The following is a 23,058-nucleotide window of genomic DNA, read 5'->3' on the forward strand; positions in this document are numbered from 1 at the left end:
TTCCTCTGGTAGCTTGTTCCATATACCCACCACTTTCCAAATATACAATTGTTGAGATGTAACAAGTGGGGCTCAAGAAGGATGTAAATATTGGTGTTTCAGGTCGAGACCCTGCATCAGGACTGAGAGTGGAGAGGGGAGACAGCCAGTATATAGAGAGAAGGGGGAGTGGTGAGACAGGAGCCCAAAATGATGGAGGTGAAGGTCAAGCTGGGGAGGGGAGGGGAGGCGAGGAGTTGGTGGATGATAGATGGAAGCAGAGAAAAAAGTCTACAACCCAATGGCATTAACAGAGTTTTCCAATTTTAGATCACCCTTCCCTCTCTCTCTCCTTCCAATATTCCTCAGATTCTCCCATTTCACCCCTGCACCTCTAGCCCCCATCACCTATCTTCACCCCCTCCTCCTCCTGGTTCCATCCCACCACCACGCACACAGTTCACCAAGACGTTTCCTGCCCCTCCCCTAACTGGTTCCAGTTCCATCCGCCATACGCCCTCTCCCTAATGGTTTCCCATTCTCACCTCCTTTACGTATCAGCACTGGGAGCCTGTGTTCCTGCTTATCTCCCTCTAGCAGCCGTCTCCAACCTTCAGCCTCCCCCTCCTCACTCCGTCTGCCTTTTCCCTGTCTCCATCCATCATCCACCATCTCTCAACTTCACCACCACCACGCCACCCCCCCCCCCCACCCCCACCTGGCTCAACCTGACCATTATCCTTCACCCCTCCTTAGTCCACCAATGTCGCACCTTGGGCTCCTGCCTCACCACTCCCTTCTCCTCTTTACACTGGCCACCTGAGTGCTGATGCTGGTTTTGACCCAGAACATTAGAATACTAACCCTAAGTAAGATCACAGATGGCATTCCTTTGAGTGTGACTTCACAACCTTCAACTCTGAAATGTCAAACTTAACTTGGAAATAAAGTTCTGCATATGCTGCTTATGGATGCAGTTTAAAGATATACAATGAAGCCATACCTGGATCTGCTGTGCCTGCTGCTGGATCTGGTGCTCTGCTGTTGTACAGTTGACGTCACAGGACATGCAAGCTCAAGCAAGGACCCAGCCACCTCGGTTGCTGTCTGTGTAGATACAGTTGCCGCCCTGCTGATACACAGTCATAGTGGTCTGCTGGAATTCCTGCAAAGCTTCAGGTCCTTTTGCAGCCAATGACTCCAAGAACTCCTTCATTCTGTGTTGGGGGATAGTGCGTGCTTTCAACCGAATGTACTCCTCAAATGACATAGCGTTATCCAATGAGTTATTCATGGTTACAGTTTACCTGTATTCCTAAACAAAGGTTTAACAAAAATTTTTTAAAAATAAATGTGCTATTATCTATCAATTCCACTTATCTAACCCACCCCCCTTCAACAAGGTCAATATGCTTCCAGGACACTAGACAGGACTGCAAGCAAGATGGCACAAAATTGGCCCAGGGCATCAGTCTCATGGCTTTTCTTTCAACGACATTTCACATTAAAATCCTAACAGCTGAACTCAGAATCAGACTTATTATCACTGACATATGACATGAAATTTGCTGTCGTGGCACCAGTACAGTGCAAAGACATAAAAATCTATAAATTACGAAAATAAATAAATAGTGCAAGAAAGGAATAATGAGGTAGTGTTCATGGATCGTTCAGAAATCTGATGACGGAGGGAAGGAAGCTGTTCCTGAATTGTTGAGTTAAATTAAAAATAGTTGAATTAAATCAAAAATTGAGTTGAATGAAAATCAAAAACATTGAAAGTGAATAGAACCTGAGCTTGCATTGGTTTGTAACCATCAGATTTTTTTCTGATCCTCATCTTTCAATTTCTGCAAGACACCAACTGCCCAACTCATGCAGTTCCCACAGGAATTATACCTTGTTATCCCCCTCTCCATCGCGATCACAGTGTCAGGGATGGTACAGCACAGAAACAGGCCCTTCGGCCCAGTACAGCCGTGCCAACCTTCTTGCCAGTGGACACTAATCCCATTTGCCCACAAGGGCTGAGCTCTAAGCCTTGCCTATGAAGTACCTGTCTAAATATCTCTTAAATGTAGTGATTGTATCTGATCCCACCACCTCCTCTGGCAGCGCATTCCAGATATCAACCCCCCTCTGGGGAAAAAACTTACCCCTCAGATCCCCTTTAAAGCTCCCTCCTCTCAATTTAAGCCAGTGTCCTCTTATTTTTGATACCGCTATCATGGAGAAAAGAATTCTGACTATCTATTCCTTTTATTATTTTTTATATACCTCTATCAGGTCACCCCTCTGCCTCCTTTGCTCCAGGGAAAACAAACCCTAGTGTGACCAGAACTGCACAATACTCGAGTGCAACCTAACCAGTGTTCCGTGAAGTTCCAATGTCGCAGCTTTTATCTTCTGTGCCCTGCCCTATGAAGGCAAACATGCTAATACCTTCTTCACCACGCTATCTACCTGCATAAAGGTCCCCTTTAAATCTTCTTCCTCTCACTTTAAACCTGTGTCCTCTAGTTTTAGACTCCCCTACCCTGGGAAAAAGACTGTGACCGTCCACCTATCTATGCCCCTCATGGTTTTAAATACTCTACAAGATCGGCTGAAGAGCCCATTCTTGTGCCATACTATTCCAAGGTCACCCCTCAGTCCCCTTCGCTCCAGGAGAAATAGTCCCTGCCTATCCTATCGCTCTTTATAACTTAAGCCCCCTCAGTCCAGGCGACGATGCTGTGAATTTTTTCTGCACCTTCCCTAGCTCAATCACATCCTTCCCGCAGCACGATGATCAGAATTGCACACAATACTCCAAGCACGGCCTGACCAATGATTTGTACAGCTGTTACATGATGTCCCAACTACACTTACAAGGGCTGGCACAGATTCCATGGGCCAAATGGCCTTGTTTGTGCAACCACCATTGTGTGATTCTAACCTCCTAGAAACAAACCAGTTCCTTGCTCTTTCAAATAAAAAGAGCTTTTTTAGTGATTTATGTGCTCTAGATTTCTGTTCCTGCACCCATATCAACAGTTTCCAAGAATCGTGCTGTTTCTTTGTTAACTTCAGAGAAGTAGACAGCAATTCTCATATTTGATTTTTACTTAAAAGCTTTTAATAAAAAACTCTTACCTGTCATAAACAAAACAAAGCAAATTTTCCAAAAGACGAATAGTGAACACTTGAATGTTACTGAGAATGCAAAAATGTACAAGAGTGCCCTGCAGTACAAATTAACGAAAGCATTTCACAGATCAGTGCTTCCACCAGAATTGCCAACCTACACAGGATAGGGTGCACTGACCAGGTTATCCAATTGTTTAAATGGACCAAGACCGAAAGGGAAACAGGTTTACTTTTTCTTGCTTCATTTTAGATTTTATGCTCCACAGTGAATATTTGTCTACCACAATCCTGCCAGGATTGAATCAAGTTTTTAAAAAGTGATACTGGTCAGGGACACTGTTACGGCTGTGGAAAGGATGGATGTTGTAGAAGGATCATCTCTAGAGTCCATATGGGTGGAAGTAAGGAACAAGAAAGGAGCAGTTATTCTACCAGGAGTATTCTATAGGCCCCCGCGGTAGCTGTAGAGATATAGAGGAGCAGATTGGCAGGCAGTGTTTGGAGAGAAGCAAAAATAACAGGGTTGTTATAATGGGAGACTTCAACTTCCCAAATATAAACTGGAACCTGCTTAGTGCCAAAGATTTAGATGGGACGGAATTTGTTAAGTGTGTCCAGGAGGGATTCCTGACGCAGTATGTCAACAGGCCGACTAGAGGGAATGCCATGCTAGATCTAGTTTTAGGAAATGAACTGGGACAGGTGAAGGATCTATTGGTGGGTGAGCATTTGGGGGACAGTGACCATTGCTCCATAACCTTTAAAATTGTCATGGACAGGAACAGGTGCAGAGAGGAAAAGAAGATATTTAATTGGGGAAGGGCGAACTATGAGGCTATAAGGAGAGAACTTGGGAGTGTAAAGTGGGATGTCCTTTTTGAAGGAAATGTACCATGGAGACATGGTCGATGTTCAGGGATCTTATGCAGGATGTAAGGATAAATATGTCCCGGTGAGGCAGAGAAGGAATGGCAGGGTGAAGGAACCGTGGGCACCGAGAGAGGTGGAACGACTAGTTAGGGCAGAAGAAGGTAGCGTACGTGAGGTATAAGCAGCAAGGTTCAGACAGGGCCCGTGAGGAATATAGAGTAGCGAGGAAGGAACTTAAGAAAGGCTGAGGAGAGCTAGAAGGGGACATGAAAGGCTTTGGCTAGTAGGGTTAAGGAGAATCCCAAGGCCTTTTTCACGTACGTGAAGGGTAGGAGGATGGCTAGGGTAAAGGTAGGTCTGATTAAAGACCAAGGTGGGAGAATGTGCCTGGAGGCGGCGGAAGTGGGAGAAATTCTCAATGAATACTTCTCTTCAGTATTCACCAAGGAGAGGGGTCTTGATGAAGCGGGAAGGGAGTGCTGGTAAGGGTGATGTTCTCGAGGTTGTAGATATCAAGAGAGAGGATGTGTTGAAGTTGTTAAATAATATCAAGACAGATAAATCCCCGGGGCTTGACGGGATTTTCCCCAGGCTGCTTCGAGAGGTGAGGGGGGAGATTGTTGAACCACTGGTAAGGATCTTTGAGTCCTCGTTGTCCACTGGGATGGTGCCGGAGGATTGGAGGGTGGCGAATGTTGTCCCCTTGTTCAAAAAAGGTAGTAGGGATAGTCCAGGGAATTACAGACCGGTGAGCCTTATGTCTGTGGTGGGTAAGCTGTTAGAAGGATTCTAAGGGATAGGATCTATGAACACCTGGAGAATCATGGACTGATTAGGGACAGCCAGCATGGCTTTGTGAAGGGAAGATCTTGCCTCACAAGCCTGATAGAGTTCTTTGAGGAGGTGACCAGGAAGATTGATGAGGGTAGTGCGGTGGATGTGGTCTATATGGATTTTAGTAAGGCGTTTGATAAGGTTCCTCATGGTAGGCTTGTTCAGAAGGTCAGAGGCCAAGGGATCCAGGGAAGCTTGGCTGTGTGGATTAGGAATTGGCTTGCCTGTAGAAAGCAGAGGGTTGTGGTGGAGGGAGTTGCCCTCGGATTGGAGGGCAGTAACTAGTGGTGTCCTGCAGGGATCGGTTCTGGGACCTCTACTTCTTGTGATATTATAGATGACTTAGATGAGGGGGTGGAAGGCCTGGGTTAGTAAGTTTGCGGATGACACTAAGATCGGCGGTGTTGTGGATAGTGTGGAGGGCTGTCGGAACTACAGAGGGATATTGATGGGATGCAGAGCTGGGCTGACAAGTGGTAGATGGAGTTCAATCCGGAGAAGTGTGAGGTGGTACACTTTGGAAGGACAAACTCCAGGGCAGAGTACAAGGTAAATGGCAAGGTACTTGGCAGTGTAGAGGAGCAGAGGGATCTGGGGGTTCATATTCACAGTTCACTGAAAGTTGCCTCACAGGTGGATAGAGCAGTTGAGAAGGCCTATGGGATGTTAGCTTTCATAAATCATGGGATCGAGTTTAAGAGCCGCGAAGTGATGATGCAGCTTTACAAAACTCTAGTTAGACCACACTTAAGAGTACTGTGTTCAGTTTTGGTTGCCACATTAAGGAAGGATGTGGAGGTGTTGGAGAGGGTGCAGAGGAGATTTACCAGGATGCTGCCTGGATTAGAGCGTATGGAATATGAGCACAGGCTTAAGGTGCTAGGGCTTTATTCACTGGAAAGGAGGAGGATGAGAGGAGACACGATAGAGGTATATAAAATATTGAGAGGAATAGAGTAGACAGTCAGCGCCTCCTTCCCAGGGCACAAATGTTCAAGATGAGAGGGCGTGGTTTTAAGGTTACGGGTGGGACATTCAGGGGAGATGTCAGAGGGAGGTTTTTCATCCAGAGAGTGGTTGGTGCATGGAATGCACTGCCTGGGGTGGTGGTGGAGGCAGATACGTTGGACAGGTTCAAGAGCTTGTTGGATAGGCACATGGAGGAATGTGAGATAGAGGGATATGCGGGAGGAAAGGGTTAGATAGTGTGAGGGTGGTCTGATGGACGGCACCACATGGTGGGCTGAGGGGCCTGTTTTGTGCTGTATGGTTCTATGGTTTCTAAGTTGAAGATTCACCTAATGTCAAGCTAGGGAGGATGTTTTCATTACCACATGAAGGAATTTCAGAAAATAAAATTGGAAGACAGCAATGAAGCCACAAAGAAAGAGTGGAAAGTATGGAGCATGTTCAGCCAAATTAATACTGAGAACCTGAAAACCACACCATAAACATAGAACAGTATGGCACAGGAACAGCTCTTTGGTCCTGTCCAGACCACGATGCTAATTTAAACTAATCCCATCTGCCTGTCCATGTGTCTGTCTAAATGTCTCTTAAATGTTGCTTTCGTATCTGCTTTGACCACCTCCCCTGGCAGCACGTTCCAGGAAACCCTACTACTCTGTGTGTAAAAAAAAAAGTACCCCACACATCTCCTTTAAACTTACCTCCTCTCACCTGTAAATCTATGCGCTCTAGCACTGACATTTCCACCCTGGCGAAAAAGACTCTGCCCTATCTATGCCTCTCATAAGTATAAAAGTAGGCCAGTACAGCAGTAAGCTGTCAAGATCCACCTCCATTCTCCAACCCCCACTGCTTCAGAAGCCTAGTCGCTGGGTCAGAGGAGGACATTCTAGTCCGGCAGAGCCCAATCTGACATTTCTACTGGGTGGTAATACCCAACATGGCTACCAAGTTAAAACACTCTGATTGCACATCTGCCTCTGAGCCTTAGCAACTCGCCTTAATAAATAGATCACAGGTGCAGGTGACAGAGAGCAGCATACCCTGCCCTACCATCCAAAGCAAAGGCTTGGAAATAGCTGGGATTATGAACAACAGGTACACTCCTGAAAACTGACACAGATAATCTTATTGGTTCCTTCTGAAAGGACAAGCACTGACCACTTGTCAATCAGCGGCAATTAATACTGACTCTACATCATAAAATGTCAACATCTACATTTAAGTGTAAAATGTATGCACCCGCTCTGTTTGGTATGGATAATATGAGTGTGGCTTTTCTTCCTTGAAGGTGCAAGCTCTCAGGACATGGGCAAAACCAGCATTACTGCCCGGTGATGGTGAACCTCCATCGTGAAATATTACAACCCAAGTGGAAAAGGTCCTTCCAGTGCTGTTAGGAATTTCAGTACTTAGTTCTACTGAGAGTGATGGAAGAGCAATACATTTCCAAATCAGAATGGTGTGGAACTGTAGGTGATGGTGCTTTTGTGCACCCAAACCACCCTCCTGCAGATTTGGGAGTGGCTGTCAGAGTAGCCTTGACTATGTGCAGTAGTGTTCTTTGTTAATGCAGCCACAGCATACCAACAAAGGAGAAAGTGAATGCTCCAGATGTAGCTGGGTGCCAATCAAATGGTTTGCTTTGATCTGGATGCTGTTGAGCTTGAGTATTGCTGGAGCATCAAGTCAGAAGTATTCCATCACACTCCTGACATGCCTCATCAACAGCAGGAAGGGTTTGGGGTGTCAGTCGTCACAGGAGATCCAGTCCCCGAGATGATCTTGCCATAGTAGTTATGGAGATAGTTCAATTGATTCTATGATCGATGGCAATGGCAGCTCCTGTCTGCCACCCCACCCAGGATGGTGAGGACCACCAGCTAGCCAACGATAACACAAATGTATGCTTGGAGTAGTCACTGCCTGATAGATGCATGACATGAACATTACTTGACACTTCTAAGCCCACACCTGAATGTGGTCTAGGCCTCGTTGCATGCAATGACTGGTCTTTACAATCATCTCCCCACATGGGAATGCTTTCCTTTCGATACCTACTGACTTCAGTTTTACCAAGTCACCCTGATTTACACTCAGCTAGATGCTGACTTCACAAGTCACTCAGTTTGGAATTCAGCTGAGCCAAAGTCTCCCCACAGTATTGGTTGTGCATACTGTAAATTGAGAAGGAACACCGGAAGAAACTCATCCATGAGGATATCAAAGCTAAGCACAGTCCCAGGCTGTACATGGAGACTTGCTACTTTATGGAGGTGAGGAGATGGACCAATGAGCAGCAAGAATCCAACATCTTACAGTTTACAATATTTTCCAAAAGCGAGTTAGTACTTCAACAGACTGAAATGCTGAGTTGTTTAAATTTGAGACTAGCTTTAATAACACAAATGTGTATTGCCTGCTAAAATGTCTGTGAACCATGTCCCACCTCCTCTGGACACCTTTCCATAGTAACTGTAAAGAGAATGTTTGCAATATGGTAGCCAACCCTGACCAGTTGCTTGTGGATTCTACAGCCCATTATAATGCACAACACGGGGAAGCTCGGATCAACCACCATAGACCCACCAAGACTTGCTACTCATCCTTAAGAGTGCCATGAGCTGGATCCCCACCAGGATTACAGTTCATCAAACGACCATCGAGCCCTTCTTCATAGCAGTTACAGCTAATGCACAAATCTAAGCAGAGTTCTCAACTTTCCCCTCACCTTCTTCTGTTCAGCTACCTCTCTCTATTCCCAGGTCACTAGTTCACAGTTCCAATTACTGAAGTAAATGAAGCAAATGAAGCAAACATATCTAATTTCCCATTACTAAGTGCCTGAAAACAAACCACCTTTAGCCACGACTGGCTCTGTTGTACAGCAGAGTAGGTCAAAGTCTAGGCGAGTGATAGTGATAGGGGACTCTTTAGTCAGTGGGGCCACAGATGGTTGTTTCCGTGGCTGTGAGTGAGACTCCAGGATGGTGCATTGCTTCCATGGTAAAGGATGTCTCGGGAGCTGGAACAGGACATTCTGAAAGGGAAGGATGAGCAGCCAGAGGTTGTGGTCATATTGGTACTAACGACACAGGCAGGAAGAGAAATAAAGTCCTGCAAAGAGAATTTAGGGAGTTAGGCAGAAAGTAAAAAACAGAACCTCAAGCGTTGTAATCTCAGGATTACTCCCTGTGCCACATGCTAGCAAGGCAAGAAATAGGAAGATAATGCAGTTAAATAGGAAGATAATACAGCATGGCTAAGGAGCTGGTATAGGAGGGAGGGCTTCAGGTACAGGGATCATTGGGCTCTCTTCCAGGGCAGGTGGGACCTGTACAAGAAGCACAGGTTGCAACTAAACTGAAGGGGCACCAATATCCTCACTAGTGCTACTCAGGAGGGTTTAAACTAGTGTGGCAGGAGGTGGGTACCTCATCAGTCGGTCAGCAAGTGGAGGGATTGAGGGGAAGGTAGAGGTTCCAGGATTCTGATGTTTCAGACACGATAGAGTAGGATGTAAAAGAGGTGGGGTTGCTGCTCTACTGATCAGGGAGAATGTCACAGCTGCACGCAGAGAGGACAACACGGAGGGCTCATCCACTGAGGCAACATAGGGAGAGCCAGTGGAAGGCAGAGGAACAGGTATGTCAGCAGATTATGGAAAGAATCAAAAACAAAAGGGTAGTTGTAGTGGGAGACTTTAACTTCCCCAATATTGACTAGGATTTCCTTAGTACCAGAGGGTTGGATGGGCAGAATTTGTTAGGTGTATCCAGGAGGGTTTCTTGATACAGTATGCAGATAATCCAATCAAGGAAGGGGCCATACTAGACCTTGTATTGGGTAATGAGCCTGGTCAGGTGATTGGAGTTTTAGTGGGAGAGCATTTTGGGAACAGTAATCATAAATCCATAAGTTTTCAGATAGTTATGGATAAGACTGGACCTTGGGGGAAGTGCTAAATTGGGGAAGGCTATTTACAACAGTATTAGGCAGGAGCTGGGGACAGTAGATTGGAAGCAGCTGTCATTGGGGAAGTCCATATCTGTCATGAATTCTGGTCAGAATTCAGGACCAACATATTTGAGTCAGAGTCATATGGTATTGTGCAGGGGTGTCACGTCTTACCCACTTGATTTTTTTTTTGAGGTGATGATGTTGATTGGCGAGGGTAGGGCAGTGGATGCTGTATACACAGACTTCAGTAAGGCTTTCCACAAGGTGTCTCATGGTAGACCGATCCAGAAGGTTAAGCCACATAGGATCTATGGTGACTTGGTAGATTGGATTAAACATTCAATAGACAAACTTAATTGTTTTCTCTGGAGGCTATGACCTGATAGTATATAAAATTATGAGGGAGGAAATGTTTAAAGGAGAATTATGAATCAAGTTTTTTTTAAAAAAGAACACAGTGGTGAGTACCCTGTACATTCTGCCAGGGGAAGTGGTGGAAGCAGATACGAACATGACTTAAGAAGCATTTACACAGATATGGAGTGGTACAGACCACATGCAGGCAGATGGGATGAGCTTTGATTGGCATCATGGTCGGCACAGACCCATGGGCTGGAGTGCCCGTTCTTGTGCTGTACTGTTCCATGTTATTTTGGGGGGGGGGGGGGGGGGGGTGTTATTAAACTATAACAGGAATTCCAACACATTAGGTACAGCAGCTCAACGTATTACACAGCTTAAAAACTATTCCTTCTGAGTGCATGATGTGTGGCCCAGTCCTGATGGACTTCATACTGTGGCCATAAAAGTGGAATCTAGTGAGATTGCTCATGCATTGGCTTTAATGTTTCCAAAATTTCCTAGATTCAGGGAAGTATTTGGAAAGTAGCAAACGTAACTTCTTTATTCAAAAAGGGGAGACAAAGCATGCAACTACGGGCTAGTCAACATCTGTCAAAGGGAAACTATTAGAAGCTATAATTAAAGACATTATAGCAGGGGGAAGTCAACATGGTTCAGTGAAAGAGAAATCACAATTGACCAATTAACTGGGAGATCTTCAAAGACTTAATGTGCAATGGATAAAGGGGAACCGGTGGCATACTATACTTAGATTTCCAGAAGGCATTTCTTAAAGCCTCGCATAGAAGCTTACTGTCAAAAATAAAAGCTCATGGTCTAGGGTAACATATTGGTGTGGGTAGAAGACTGGTTGGCTAACAGGAAACAGCAAGATGTAAGGAGTGGTGCAAATCATAGAATCCTACAGCAAAGACCCACCTCATCCACCTCGATCACGATGCCTAATTACACTAATTCCATTTGCCCGCATTAGGCCCATATCCCTCCACACCTTCCCTATCCATGTATATGTCCACATGACTTTTAAAACTTGTAATTGAATCTGTCTCCACCACGTCCTCTGGCACCTTGTGCCAGATAACCACCGCCCTTGTGTGGAAAAACTTACCTCTCAGATCTCCTTTGAATTTGTCCCCTCTCAGCTTAAACCTGTGCTGTCTAGTTCTAGACTCTCCTGCACTGGGAAAAAGACTGACTACTTATCCTATCTATGCCCCTTTAAACATAGAACAATTACAGCACAATTCAGGCCCCTCGGCCCAAAGCTGTGCCGAGCATGTCCCTACCCTAGAAATTACTAGGCTTACTCATAGCCCTCTATTTTACTCAGCTCCATGTACCTACCTGTAAGTCTCTTGAAAGACCCTATCGTATCAGCCTCCACCACTGTTTCCGGCAGCCCATTCCACACACTCACCACTCTCTGAGTAAAAAACTTACCCCTGACATCTCTATACCTACTCCCCAGCATCTTAAACCTATGTCCTCTTGTGGCCACCAATTCAGCCCTGGGGAAAAGCCTCTGACTATCTACCCGATCAATACCTCTCATCATCTTATACACCTCAATCAGATCCCCCCTCATCCTCCATCTCTCCAAGGAGAAAAGGCCGAGTTCCCTCAACCTGCTTTCATAAGGCATGCTCCGCATTCCAGGCAGCATCCTTGTAAATCTCCTCTGCACCCTCTCTATGGCTTCCACATCTTTCCTGTAGTGAGGTGACCAGAACTGAGCACAGTACTCCAAGTGGGGTCTGACCAGGGACTTATATAGCTGCAACAATACCTCTCGGCTCCTAAATTCAATTCCCCGATTGATGAAGGACAATACACCATACGCCTTCTTAACCACAGAGTCAACCTGTGCAGCCGCTTTGAGCGTCCTACGGGCTCGGACCCCAAGATCCCCCTGATCCTCCACACTGCCAAGAGTCCTACCATTAAGACTATATTCCGCCAACATATTTGACCTACCAAATGAACCACTTCACACTTATCTGGGTTGAACTGCATCTGCCACTTCTCAGCCCAACTCTGCATCCTATCTATGTCCCTCTGTAACCTCTGACAGCCCTCCAAACTATCCACAACACCCCCAACCTTCATGTCATCTGCATCAAACCTCCATAAAGTCACCCCTCAGCTGTGAAAATAAACCCAGCCTATCCAATCTCTCCTAACTTCAGCCCTCCATTTCAGTCAATATTCTATCATACTACATCCTTTGGTGTGACGACAAAAACTGCACATAATGCACCGTGCTGTCTAACCAATGTTTTGTACAGCTGCAGCACAACATCCCAACTCCTATACTCAATGCCTTAGCCTAAGGAGGCAAGGAAAACAAATTCCTTCTTTACTACCCTATCCACTATGGTCCTGCACCCCAAGGTCCCTGTTATTTTACTTTATATGTTCCAGCAGAATGATTTCCTAAAGTGCATTACTGCACACTTGTCTGGATTAAACTCCACATGCCACCACCTCTCCAATTGATCTATTACCCTCTATATCCTTTCACAACCTTCTTCACTATTTACTCCACTAATTTTTAGGTTGTCAGCAAACTCACCAATCAGACCACCTGCATTCTCATCCAAGTCATTTATCTATATTACAAGCCACACAGGTCCCAGCACCGAACCCTGTGGTACACCACGTGACAAACTTCTGCTCAGAACTTGCAGTCCTGTGTGCTACAGTGCAAGGGGCTCAACTATTTTTTTTAAACAAGATGGAACCTGAAACTTTGAGACAGCAGTACTAACTGCTATACCACTGTGCCACATGTAGTAAATATGAAATTGTCCAAGTTGGCAGGACAGGTAAAATCAGCATTTTATCTAACTGGCGAGAGGTTACACAGCTCTGGATGCAGAGGGATCTGGGTGTACTAGTCCAGGATTTGCAAAAGGCTGTATACAGGTACAGCAAGTAATTAGGAAAGCTAACACTTATCTTCTATTGCAAGGGGCATGGAATACAAAAGTAGGTTATGTCTCAGTTATATAGGGCACTGGTGAGACCACATTTGGAGCACTGCATATGGTATCAATCTCTGTAGTTAAGGAAAGATGTTAATGCATTGGAAGCAACTCAGAAAGTTTGCTAGACTAATAACTGAAATGGGTATATTGTCTTACAAGGATAGGCTGGACAGGTCAGGACTGCATTTGCTGGAGTTTACAAAATTAAGAGAGAACTTGATTGAAATACAAGGTCCTGAGTTGTAGTGACAGGATGGTAAAATTTAGGACTAATGCTGACTGTTAAAAATGATGAAGTCACGCCTATAGGAAAGACAAACTGAATTTTGTTTGAAGAAGGTTGCGCATCTTTAACACTGTCTTTCTCAAAAGCTCAAAGGAAGAAAGTCTTTGAATACTTTTAAGGGCGAGGAAGATGGATTCTTGATGACCATTGGGCAAAAACTCATGAGGGCTTGATAGGAATGTAAAGTTGAGGTTATGAGCCACAATCTTGTTAAATGTCACAGCAGGTTGAGGTACCTTGAGTCCTACTCTTGCTGTTTGTTAATATCTCAGCCACCGTTCACATTGCCTTTGACACCAGTCCCAAAACCCCTGTTATACTGAGCTCACAACAGAAATGATACTCCATTGGGCAAGATCCTCCTGCGGTGCCCAAACATTTTAGGGGCTGAAAAAAATCAGTAGATACTTATTCAATAATGGAGATGGGTGACTGAGGCTGCACCTCTACCCATACAGGGGTGACTGAGGCTGCACCTCTACCCATACAGGGGTGACTGAGGCTGCACCTCTACCCATACAGGGGAATGGGTCTCTGCATACTCACTTTCTCTGGACATTGACAGGAAAAGCAAAGTCTGTACTTATCATCTGTGTCTAGTTGTTCTTTCTGAAACACTGAGACCCTTGTGGTTTTTTATAGAACATAGAAAAACTACAGCACAATTCAGGCCCTTCGGCATACAAAGCTGTGCTGAACATGTCCCTACCCTGGTAATTACTAGGCTTACCCATAGCCCTCTATTTTACTCAGCTCCATGTACCTATCTAACAGTCTTTTGAAAGACCCTATCGTATCCGCTTCCACCACCGTTTCCGGCAGCGCATTCCACACACTCACCACTCTCTGAGTAAAAAACTTACCCCTGACATCTCCTCTGTACCTACTCCCCAGCACCTTAAACCTTTGTCCTCTTGTGGCCACCATTTCAGCCCTGGGGAAAAGCCTCTGACTAACTACCCTAACAATACCTCTCATCATCTTATACACCTCTATCAGGTCCCCCCTCATCCTCCGTCTCTCCAAGGAGAAAAGGCCGAGTTCCCTCAACCTGCTTTCATAAGGCATGCTCCGCATCCCAGGCAGCACCCTTGTAAATCTCTGCACCCTCTCTATGGCTTCCACATCCTTCCTGTAGTGAGGCGACCAGAACTGAGCACAGTACTCCAAGTGGGGTCTGACCAGTGACCTATATAGCTGCAACAATACCTCACGGCTCCTAAATTCAATTCCCCGATTGATGCAATACACCATACGCCTTCTTAGCCACAGAGTCAACCTGCGCAGCCGTTTTAAGCGTCCTATGGACTTGGACCCCAAGATCCCTCTGATCCTCCACACTGCCAAGAGTCCTACCATTAAGACTATATTCCGCCATCATATTTGACCTACTAAAATGAACCACTTCACACTTATCTGGGTTGAACTGCATCTGTTACTTCTCAGCCCAACTCTGCATCCTATCTATATCCCTCTGTAACCTCTGGCAGCACTCCAAACTATCCACAACACCCCCAACCTTCGTGTCATCCACAAACTTACTAACCCACCCCTCCACTTCCTCATCCAGGTGGTTTATAAAAATCACAAAGAGTAAGGGCCCCAGTACAGATCCCTGAGGTACACCATTGGTCACCGACCTCCACTCAGAATATGACCCTTCAACAACCACTCTTTGCCTTCTGTGGGCCAGCCAGTTCTGGATCCACACTGCAATGACCCCTTGGATCCCATGTCTCCTCACCTTCTCCATAAGCCTCGCACGGGGTACCTTATCAAATGCTTTGCTGAAATCAATATACACTACATCTACTGCTCTCCCTTCATCGATGTGTTTAGTCACATCCACAAAAAATTCAATCAGGCTCATAAGGCAGGATCTGCCCTTGACAAAGCCATGCTATTCCTAATCATATATACCTCTCCAAATGCTCATAAATCCTGCCTCTCAGGACCTTCTCCATCAGCTTACCAACCACTGAGGTAAGACTCACCAGTCTATAATTTCCTGCGCTATCCCTACTCCAAAACCAGCCAAGTCAAGGTGGGAAATGCCAGACAGGGTACGATGGCAGCTTTAACTGTAACAAACAGCTCAACCTGGCATTTTATTCCAAGATTATTCATTTATAAATGCAAAGCTGAGACTCAATCTCACTAGATCAGTCACACCACAATACTAGCATGTCCTTCTCAAATATGAGGTGACATTTGTTAAGAAGTCAAAATACACGAATGGCTGATCAGGTCAAAATGGAAAGGATATCAGTGGAAGCTGTGTCTCACTAAAACAAGATTCTGAGGGCCTTACTTAATAGAACAGACACTGAGAGGTTCATCCTGGTGGGGGGAAAATACAGAACTGGGTGCAGTGTCTTAGGACTGTGAACCTTTATAATACTTTACTCCAGACAGCAGCAAATGCCGAGCTATGGAGTACAGTGACGGCTGGAAAATGATTTTTGGTCAAGTAGAAAATCAAGGATTAGAGTCATATAGCACCGTAACAGGCCCTTCAGCCCACTCATCCGTGCTGACCAAGATGTCTATCCAAGCCAGTCCTATATCCCCCTAAACCTTTCCTATCCACGCACCTGACTAAATGCCTTGTAAACCTTGTAATTGTACTCACCTCTGCTGTTTCTTCTGGCAGCTCATTCCGTATACCCACCACCGTGTGTGTGAAAAAGTTTCTCCTCAGGTCCGTTTTAAATCTTTCCCCCTCACCTTAAATCTATGTCCTCTAGTTTTAGACTCCCCTACCCTGGGAAAAAGACCTTGACCAGTCACCTTGTCTATGCCCCTAATGACATTATATGTCTCTACAACATCACCCCTCAGCCTCCTACACTCCAGGGAAGAAGCACCTATTCAGCCTCTCCTTATAATTCAAGCCCTCCAGTCACAGCAACAGCCTCCTGAAGCTTTTCTGCACCCTCTCCAGTTTAATGACATCTTTCCTATAGCTGGATGACCAGGACTGTGCTCAACACTTCAAGCATAGTCTCAGCAATGACTTGCAGCTGTAACATGACATCCCAACTCCTATATTCAGTGCCCTGACCATTGAAAGCAAGCGTGCCAAACACCTTTTTCACTATGGCCCCACTCTCTATCTTCCTGTACCCCCAAGTCTCTCTGGTCTACAACACTCCCCAGGGCCCTGCCATTTACTGTGCAAGTCCTGCCCTTGTATAACTGACCAAAATGCAACGCCTCACACTTGTCAAGAGTTAAATTCCATCTGCCATTCCTTGGTCCACTTCCCCAAATCAGCCTGATCCTGTTGTAATCTTAGATAACCTTCCTTATTGTCCACACCACTGCCAATTTTGGTGTCATTTGCAAACTTACTAATCACATCAACAACATTGTATAACATCTATTTTGAAGATTTGGATGACAATGGTGGACCCAGCACTGATCCCTGCAGCACACCACTGGTCACAGGCCTCCAAAACGAATAACAACCCTCCACTGCTACTTTGACTCCTTCCACCAAGCAGACTTTATATCCAATTGGCCATCTCATTGGTGATTCCATGAGATCTCACCTTCCAGACTGGCTTACCATGTGGGACCTTGTCAAAGATCTTGCTAAAGTCCATGAAAACAACGTCTACCGCCCTGCCATCATCAACCTTTTTTTGTTCCCTCCTCAAAAAATTCAATCAAACTTGTGAGACACTATTCCCCATTCACAAAGCCATGCTGACTATCCCTTATCAAGTTCCTGCCTTTTGAAATGCAGGTAGACTAAGATTTATTAGTCACATGTACATCAAAACACAGTGAAATGCATCTATTGCGTAGAGTGTTCTGGGGCAGCCCGCAAGTGTCGCCACGCTTCCGGCACCAACATAGCATGCCCGCAACTTCCTAACCCGTATGTCTTTGGAATGTGGGAGGAAACCGGAGCACCCAGAGGCACAGGGAGCATGTACAGACTCCTTGAACCCGGGTTGCTGGTACTGTAATAGAGTTATGCTAACCGCTACACTACCGTGCCCATCTCTAGGAATCATCCCCAGTAACTTTCCCACCACTGATGTTAGGCTCACCAGCCTCTAATTCCCTGGTTTGCCTTCGCAGCCCTTATTAAATAACGGCATGACATTAGCCGTCCTCCAGTCTTCTGATACCTCACCCGCGGCTAAAGATGATACAAATATCTCTGCCAGGGCCCCTGCAATTTCTTCCCCAGCTTCCCATTGTCCTAGGATTCACCTGGTCAGGCACCAGGGATCTATCCACCTAATATGCTTTAAGACAGCTAGCACCTCCTCTTTTGTAATGTGGATATGGTCCAATACATCACTATTCATTTTCCTTAATTCCTTAGTTTCCATGACCTTCTCCACGGTAAATACAGATGAGAAATATTCATTTAACACATCACCCATCTCCTGTGGCACCACACACAGACAACCATATTGATCTAAGGGGACCTATTCTTTCCCTAGTTATAGAACCATACAACCATACAGCACAAAACAGGCCCTTCGGCCTGTTATCCGTTTGTTCTTTATATACTTGTAGTATCTGTTAGGATTCTTCTTTATGTTATTTGCCAAGGTTACCTCATTGCCCTTGTGTCCTCCTGCATCTCTTATACTCAAGTGATTCACTTGATCTCTGCTGCCTGTACCTGACAGATGCCTCCTTTTTCTGACCAGAGCCTCAACCTCATCAACCAGGGTTCCCTCATCCTGCCAGCCTTGTCCTTCACCAACAGGAACATGCTGTCTCTGAACTCTCTCTACTTTTCAAAAGCCTCCCACTTGCCAGATTTCCCTTTACCTGCAAACAGCCTCTCCCAATCAACCTTTGCAAGTTCCTATCTAATGCTTTCAAAATTTGCCTTGCCCCAATTTAGTATTTTAATTTGAGGACCAGTCCTATCTTTTTCCATAACTATGTTAAAACTAATAGAATTATGGTCACTGGTTCCAAAGCGCTCCCCCATTGACACTTCAGTCACTTGCTCAGCCGTTTCCCAATAGGTGGTCAAGTGTTGCTCCCTCTCTAGTAGGGCCATCCATATGTTTGAGAAAACTTTCCTGGACACAGTTAACAAATTCTGCTCCATCCAAGCCTTTTGCACTATGACAGCCCCAGTCAATACGAGGGAAGTTTAAATCACCTGCTATTACAATCCTATTATTCAAACAATATAATCCTATCAAGTCAATCATCCCCTTCTTTTTTTCTAAATTCCACCTGTGTAGCCTCACTGGATGATCCCCCAAGAATATCCTCCAAGTATCCCTGTGATGTCCTCCCTAATCAAAACACAACTCCCCCCACCCCCCCTTCCATCATGCCTGTAGCATCTGTACCCTGGAACACCGAGCTGCCAGTCCCATCTCTCCCTCAACCATGTTTCTGTTATGGCAATAATATCCCAGTCCCATGCATCAATCAAGCCTTACCTGTCAGGATCCTTACATTAAAATCAATGAATTTAGTCTATCAGACCTTCCTCACTCCGTTTTGCCCCTGCCTGTCCAGTCTACTGAGCTTGCTCACGTTAACAGTCAAATTTGCCTCAACTTGCCCATCTACCACATTACTGCTTTGGGTCCCACCACCCTGCCAGACTAGTTTAAGCCCTCACGAGAAGCATTAGCAAATCTCCGGGTCAGGAAATTATGCCCCCTCCAGTTCAGTTATATAAAACTTTGGAGTGTTAGCTATAAGGAGAGATTGGACAAACTTGGATTGTTTTATCTGGAGCGTCAGAGGCCAAGGGGAGACATGATAGAAAAGTTTCATATATATGGCAGATTTCATATATATGGCAGATTATAACATGTTTTTGAGATTTACTCATTGACAACTGTTTTTTTATCTTTTGAACAGTTGTCTAATAAACACAATCTGCCTAGATCACATACCTGCCATATATATGTGGCAGAATAAAAACCCAAGGTTAAGTAAGAAAAATCTTACTTAAGAAAAACTAAGAAATATTTACAAAGATTAAAAAAGGGTGGTGGTACGGCTTTGCCTAATTTTAGATTTTACTATTGGGCAATTACCATAGAACAATACAGGCCCTTCGGCCCACCATGTTGTGCCACCCTTCAAACCACACCCAAGACTATCTAACCCCTTCCTCCCACATATCTCTCTATCTTAAATTCCTCCATATGCTTATCTAACAATCTCTTGAACTTGACCAACATATCAGCCTCCACCACCACCCCAGGCAGCGCATTCCATGCACCAACCACTGTCTGGGTGAACAACCTCCCTCTGACATCTCCCTTGAACTTCCCACCCATTACCTTAAAGCCATGTCCTCTTGTTTTGAGCATTGGTGCCCTGGGAAAGAGGCGCTGACTGTCCACTCTATTCATCTTAATATCTTGTATACCTCTATCATGTCTCCCTCATCCTCCTCCTCAATTTTCTGGGCATAAAATTTAGATGCTACTCATTGTCCCTGTTGGGTACACCTTGAGTGTGAATCAGCGCAAGGATTTTCATTAGTTTCTATTTTAGGAGCTTCATTCCCTTTTGCACTAAATTGAGTAAACAAATGACTAATCCAATCATTAAACATACAATACGGATATGGTTTCAATTTCGTAAATTTTTTGGATTGAATAAATTTAATTTATCAAGTCCTATCCAATCTAATTTTTTCTTTCAACCATCTAGAATCGACTCAGCTTTTTCTTTTTGGAAAATGAAGAGTATAACATGTTTGAGATTTATTCGTTGATAACTTTTTTTAAAATCTTTTGAACAGTTGTCTAAAACACGATCTGCCTAGATCACATTTTTTTTTCCATATATACAGATTAGAAATTTTTTTAGAAGTTACTCTACCTTCTTTTCCGACACGATATAAAATTGAAATTACAGAGAAAATTTTAGGTCTTAATCCTTATCAGAAGGGCCTGATAATTTATGGCAATAATTTATGATCTGATTATGAAAATACATTCAGAGGAACTTGATAAAATTAAGAATGAATAGGAAAGAGAACTCCAGATACTTTTACCTACAGAGACATGGAAGAAAATTTTTCAATTAGTTAATACATCTTCTATGTGTACCAGACACTCTTTGATATGGTTTAAGGTGGTTCACAGGACCCACATGTCCAAGGACAAGTTAGCCTGTTTTTATCCTCATAAATCCTATATGCGACAGATGTAATTTGAAGGTGGCTTCCCTGACACGTTTTGGTCCTGTCCCCTTTTGGAAAAATATTGGAAAGATATTTTTAACATTATTTCATCTGTATTGAATATTGATTTACAACCTCACCCTATTACTGCAATTTTTGCGTTACCAATGATGGAATCTGGCCATTTATCTGCTTCTGCTCGTCGTATGATCGCCTTTGTCACATTAATGGCCAAGCGATCCATTTTGTTCAAATAGAAGGATCCAATATCTCCCACCACTTTTCAGTGGTTTTCGCAAACTCTAGCATGTTTAAACTTAGAAAAAAATTAGGAGTGGTACTGTTGATCCTTCACTTAAATTTGAGGAAGTTTGGAGTCCATTTATTCAATATTCCCATATGATATAAGCTGACCTTTTTCAGATCCCTCTCAATAACCCTTGAATGCAGAGGAGCGGAGTTGACAACATAGAAATGTTTTTTTTTTCTTTTTAATTGAAGAATTATCAGTCCAGTTGTTTTTCTTTGAAGTTTTTGTTTTTTTTGGTTTATTATCAATAATTTTTTTTGATTTGGGGGCTCTTCTTTCATATAATTAAATTTCATTTCTTTTCAATCTGTCCTTTTGTATTTGTTCACTTAATAAGAGACAGAAGACCTAGATTACTTTTTTTTACTCCTTGTGACTATATATATTAACTGTTATGACTGCTATCCTGATCTCTCTGCACCATGTATAATTACTAATATTACATATATTATTAACTTTCAAATTAATACAAAATAAAAGATTAAAAGAAAGAGGGGGGGGGTCAGGGAAGGGGAGAGGGAGACGGGGAGGGGGAGGGGGGAGATGGGGAAGGGGGGGAGGGGGGAGATGGGGAAGGGGGGGGAGGGGGGAGATGGGGAAGGGGGGGGAGGGGGGAGATGGGGAAGGGGGGGAGGGGGGAGATGGGGAAGGGGGGGAGGGGGGAGATGGGGAAGGGGGGGAGGGGGGAGATGGGGAAGGGGGGGAGGGGGGGAGGGGGGAGGGGGGGAGGGGGGGAGGGGAGAGAGGGGGGAGGGGGGAGGGGGGAGGGGGGAGAGGGGAGAGAGGGGGGAAGGGGGGAGGGGGGGGAGAGGGGGAGAGGGGGAGAGGGGGGGAGAGGGGAGGGGGGAGAGGGGAGGGGGGAGAGGAGGGGAGAGGGGAGGGGGGAGAGGAGGGGAGAGGGGAGGGGGGAGAGGAGGGGAGAGGGGAGGGGGGAGAGGAGGGGAGAGGGGAGGGGGGAGGGGAGGGGGGAGGGGAGGGGGGAGGGGAGGGGGGAGGGGAGGGGAGAGGGGAGGGGAGAGGGGTAGGGGGGAGGGGAGGGGGGAGGGGAGGGGAGAGGGGAGGGGGAGAGGGGAGGGGGGGAGAGGGGAGGGGGGAGAGGGGAGGAGGGGGGGGGAGAGGGAGGGGAACGGGGGATGATCCAAGATGAGGGTCTGAGGGGAACCCCGCCCGGCTCCGCCCCTCGGCGCCCCCGTCCCTCACTGAAGGTCGGGGCCGGGGGGCGGGAGCGGGGCCGCAGCCACTCACCCAGGCCGCGGCCTAGCGCCGGGCGCCGCTCCTCGGGCCGCTGCCGCTTCACCGCCGCTCGGCGTCAGCGCGTCGTCCGGCGGGAGCGCGCACGCAACGGCGCCGTGTCGCAGCGGGGTGCGAGCGCGCTGACACGCAGCGTCCCCGGGCGGACGTGCGCGCCCGCGAGCGGCCGAGGAGACGCGCGGCCTCCTGCCCGCGGCCCCGCTCCCGCTGCCGCGCCGCCCTCCCCGCGGCCCCGCGGCCGGGACAGCCCGAGGCTCGGGACAGCCCGAGGCTCGGGCCCCGCGCTCGGCCGCGCCGCATCCCGCCCTCCCCGCGCCACCCGCTCCGCCCCGCCGGCCCGCGCCCGCCGCTCGGGGCTGGGCCTTACCTCGGCCTGCGGCTGTGGTGCCCGGTGCTGCCGCTCCGCCGCCGCCGCCGCCCGGCCGCTTATTGTGTTTCCGTCCGTCTACAGCCCCCGGACCGCCATCTTACAGCCCGCCCGCCGCAGCCAATCCGCGCCGCCCAAACGCCTCGGCCAATCAGCATCGGCTGGCCGCTGCAGCCAATCCACGTCGTTCAAACCTCCCAGCCAATCAGCAGCAGCCCCCTGCCCCACCCCACCCAATCCCTGCCGCCCGCCCCTGTAGATCTCGCGATACTCTGCTGCCGACCTGGCGCTTCTTAAACGGGCCGCGCCAGCTCCGGCCGCTCGGCCCGTCCCCGGCTGTACCAGCGAGGGGGAACCATTCGGCCCGTCCCCGGCTGTACCAAGCGAGGGGGAACCATTCGGCCCGTCCCCGGCTGTACCAGCGAGGGGGAACCATTCGGCCCGTCCCCGGCTGTACCAGCGAGGGGGAACCATTCGGCCCGTCCCCGGCTGTACCAGCGAGGGGGAACCATTCGGCCCGTCCCCGGCTGTACCTGCGAGGGGGAACCATTCGGCCCGTCCCCGGCTGTACTGGCACTGAGCCACTCAGCCCGTCCCCCACTGGTCCTAGCA

At 46.7% G+C, this 23,058-nt stretch overlaps 1 protein-coding gene across 1 annotated transcript in view; it reads right to left on the reverse strand.

The window, feature by feature from the left end:
• Positions 1-22,624, reverse strand: part of LOC127571752 (transcriptional regulator QRICH1-like) — a 55,825-nt gene extending 33,201 nt beyond the window's left edge. The window contains 4 exon segments of the mRNA XM_052018425.1: positions 983-1,014; positions 1,017-1,080; positions 1,082-1,294; positions 22,447-22,624. Coding sequence (XP_051874385.1) covers positions 983-1,014; positions 1,017-1,080; positions 1,082-1,273 — 288 coding nt within the window. The 5' untranslated portion in view covers positions 1,274-1,294; positions 22,447-22,624.
• Positions 22,625-23,058: the final 434 nt, after the last annotated feature.

The sequence above is a fragment of the Pristis pectinata genome, chromosome 6 (assembly GCF_009764475.1).
Source record: "Pristis pectinata isolate sPriPec2 chromosome 6, sPriPec2.1.pri, whole genome shotgun sequence".
In the NCBI taxonomy this organism is placed as follows: Eukaryota; Metazoa; Chordata; class Chondrichthyes; order Rhinopristiformes; family Pristidae; genus Pristis; species Pristis pectinata.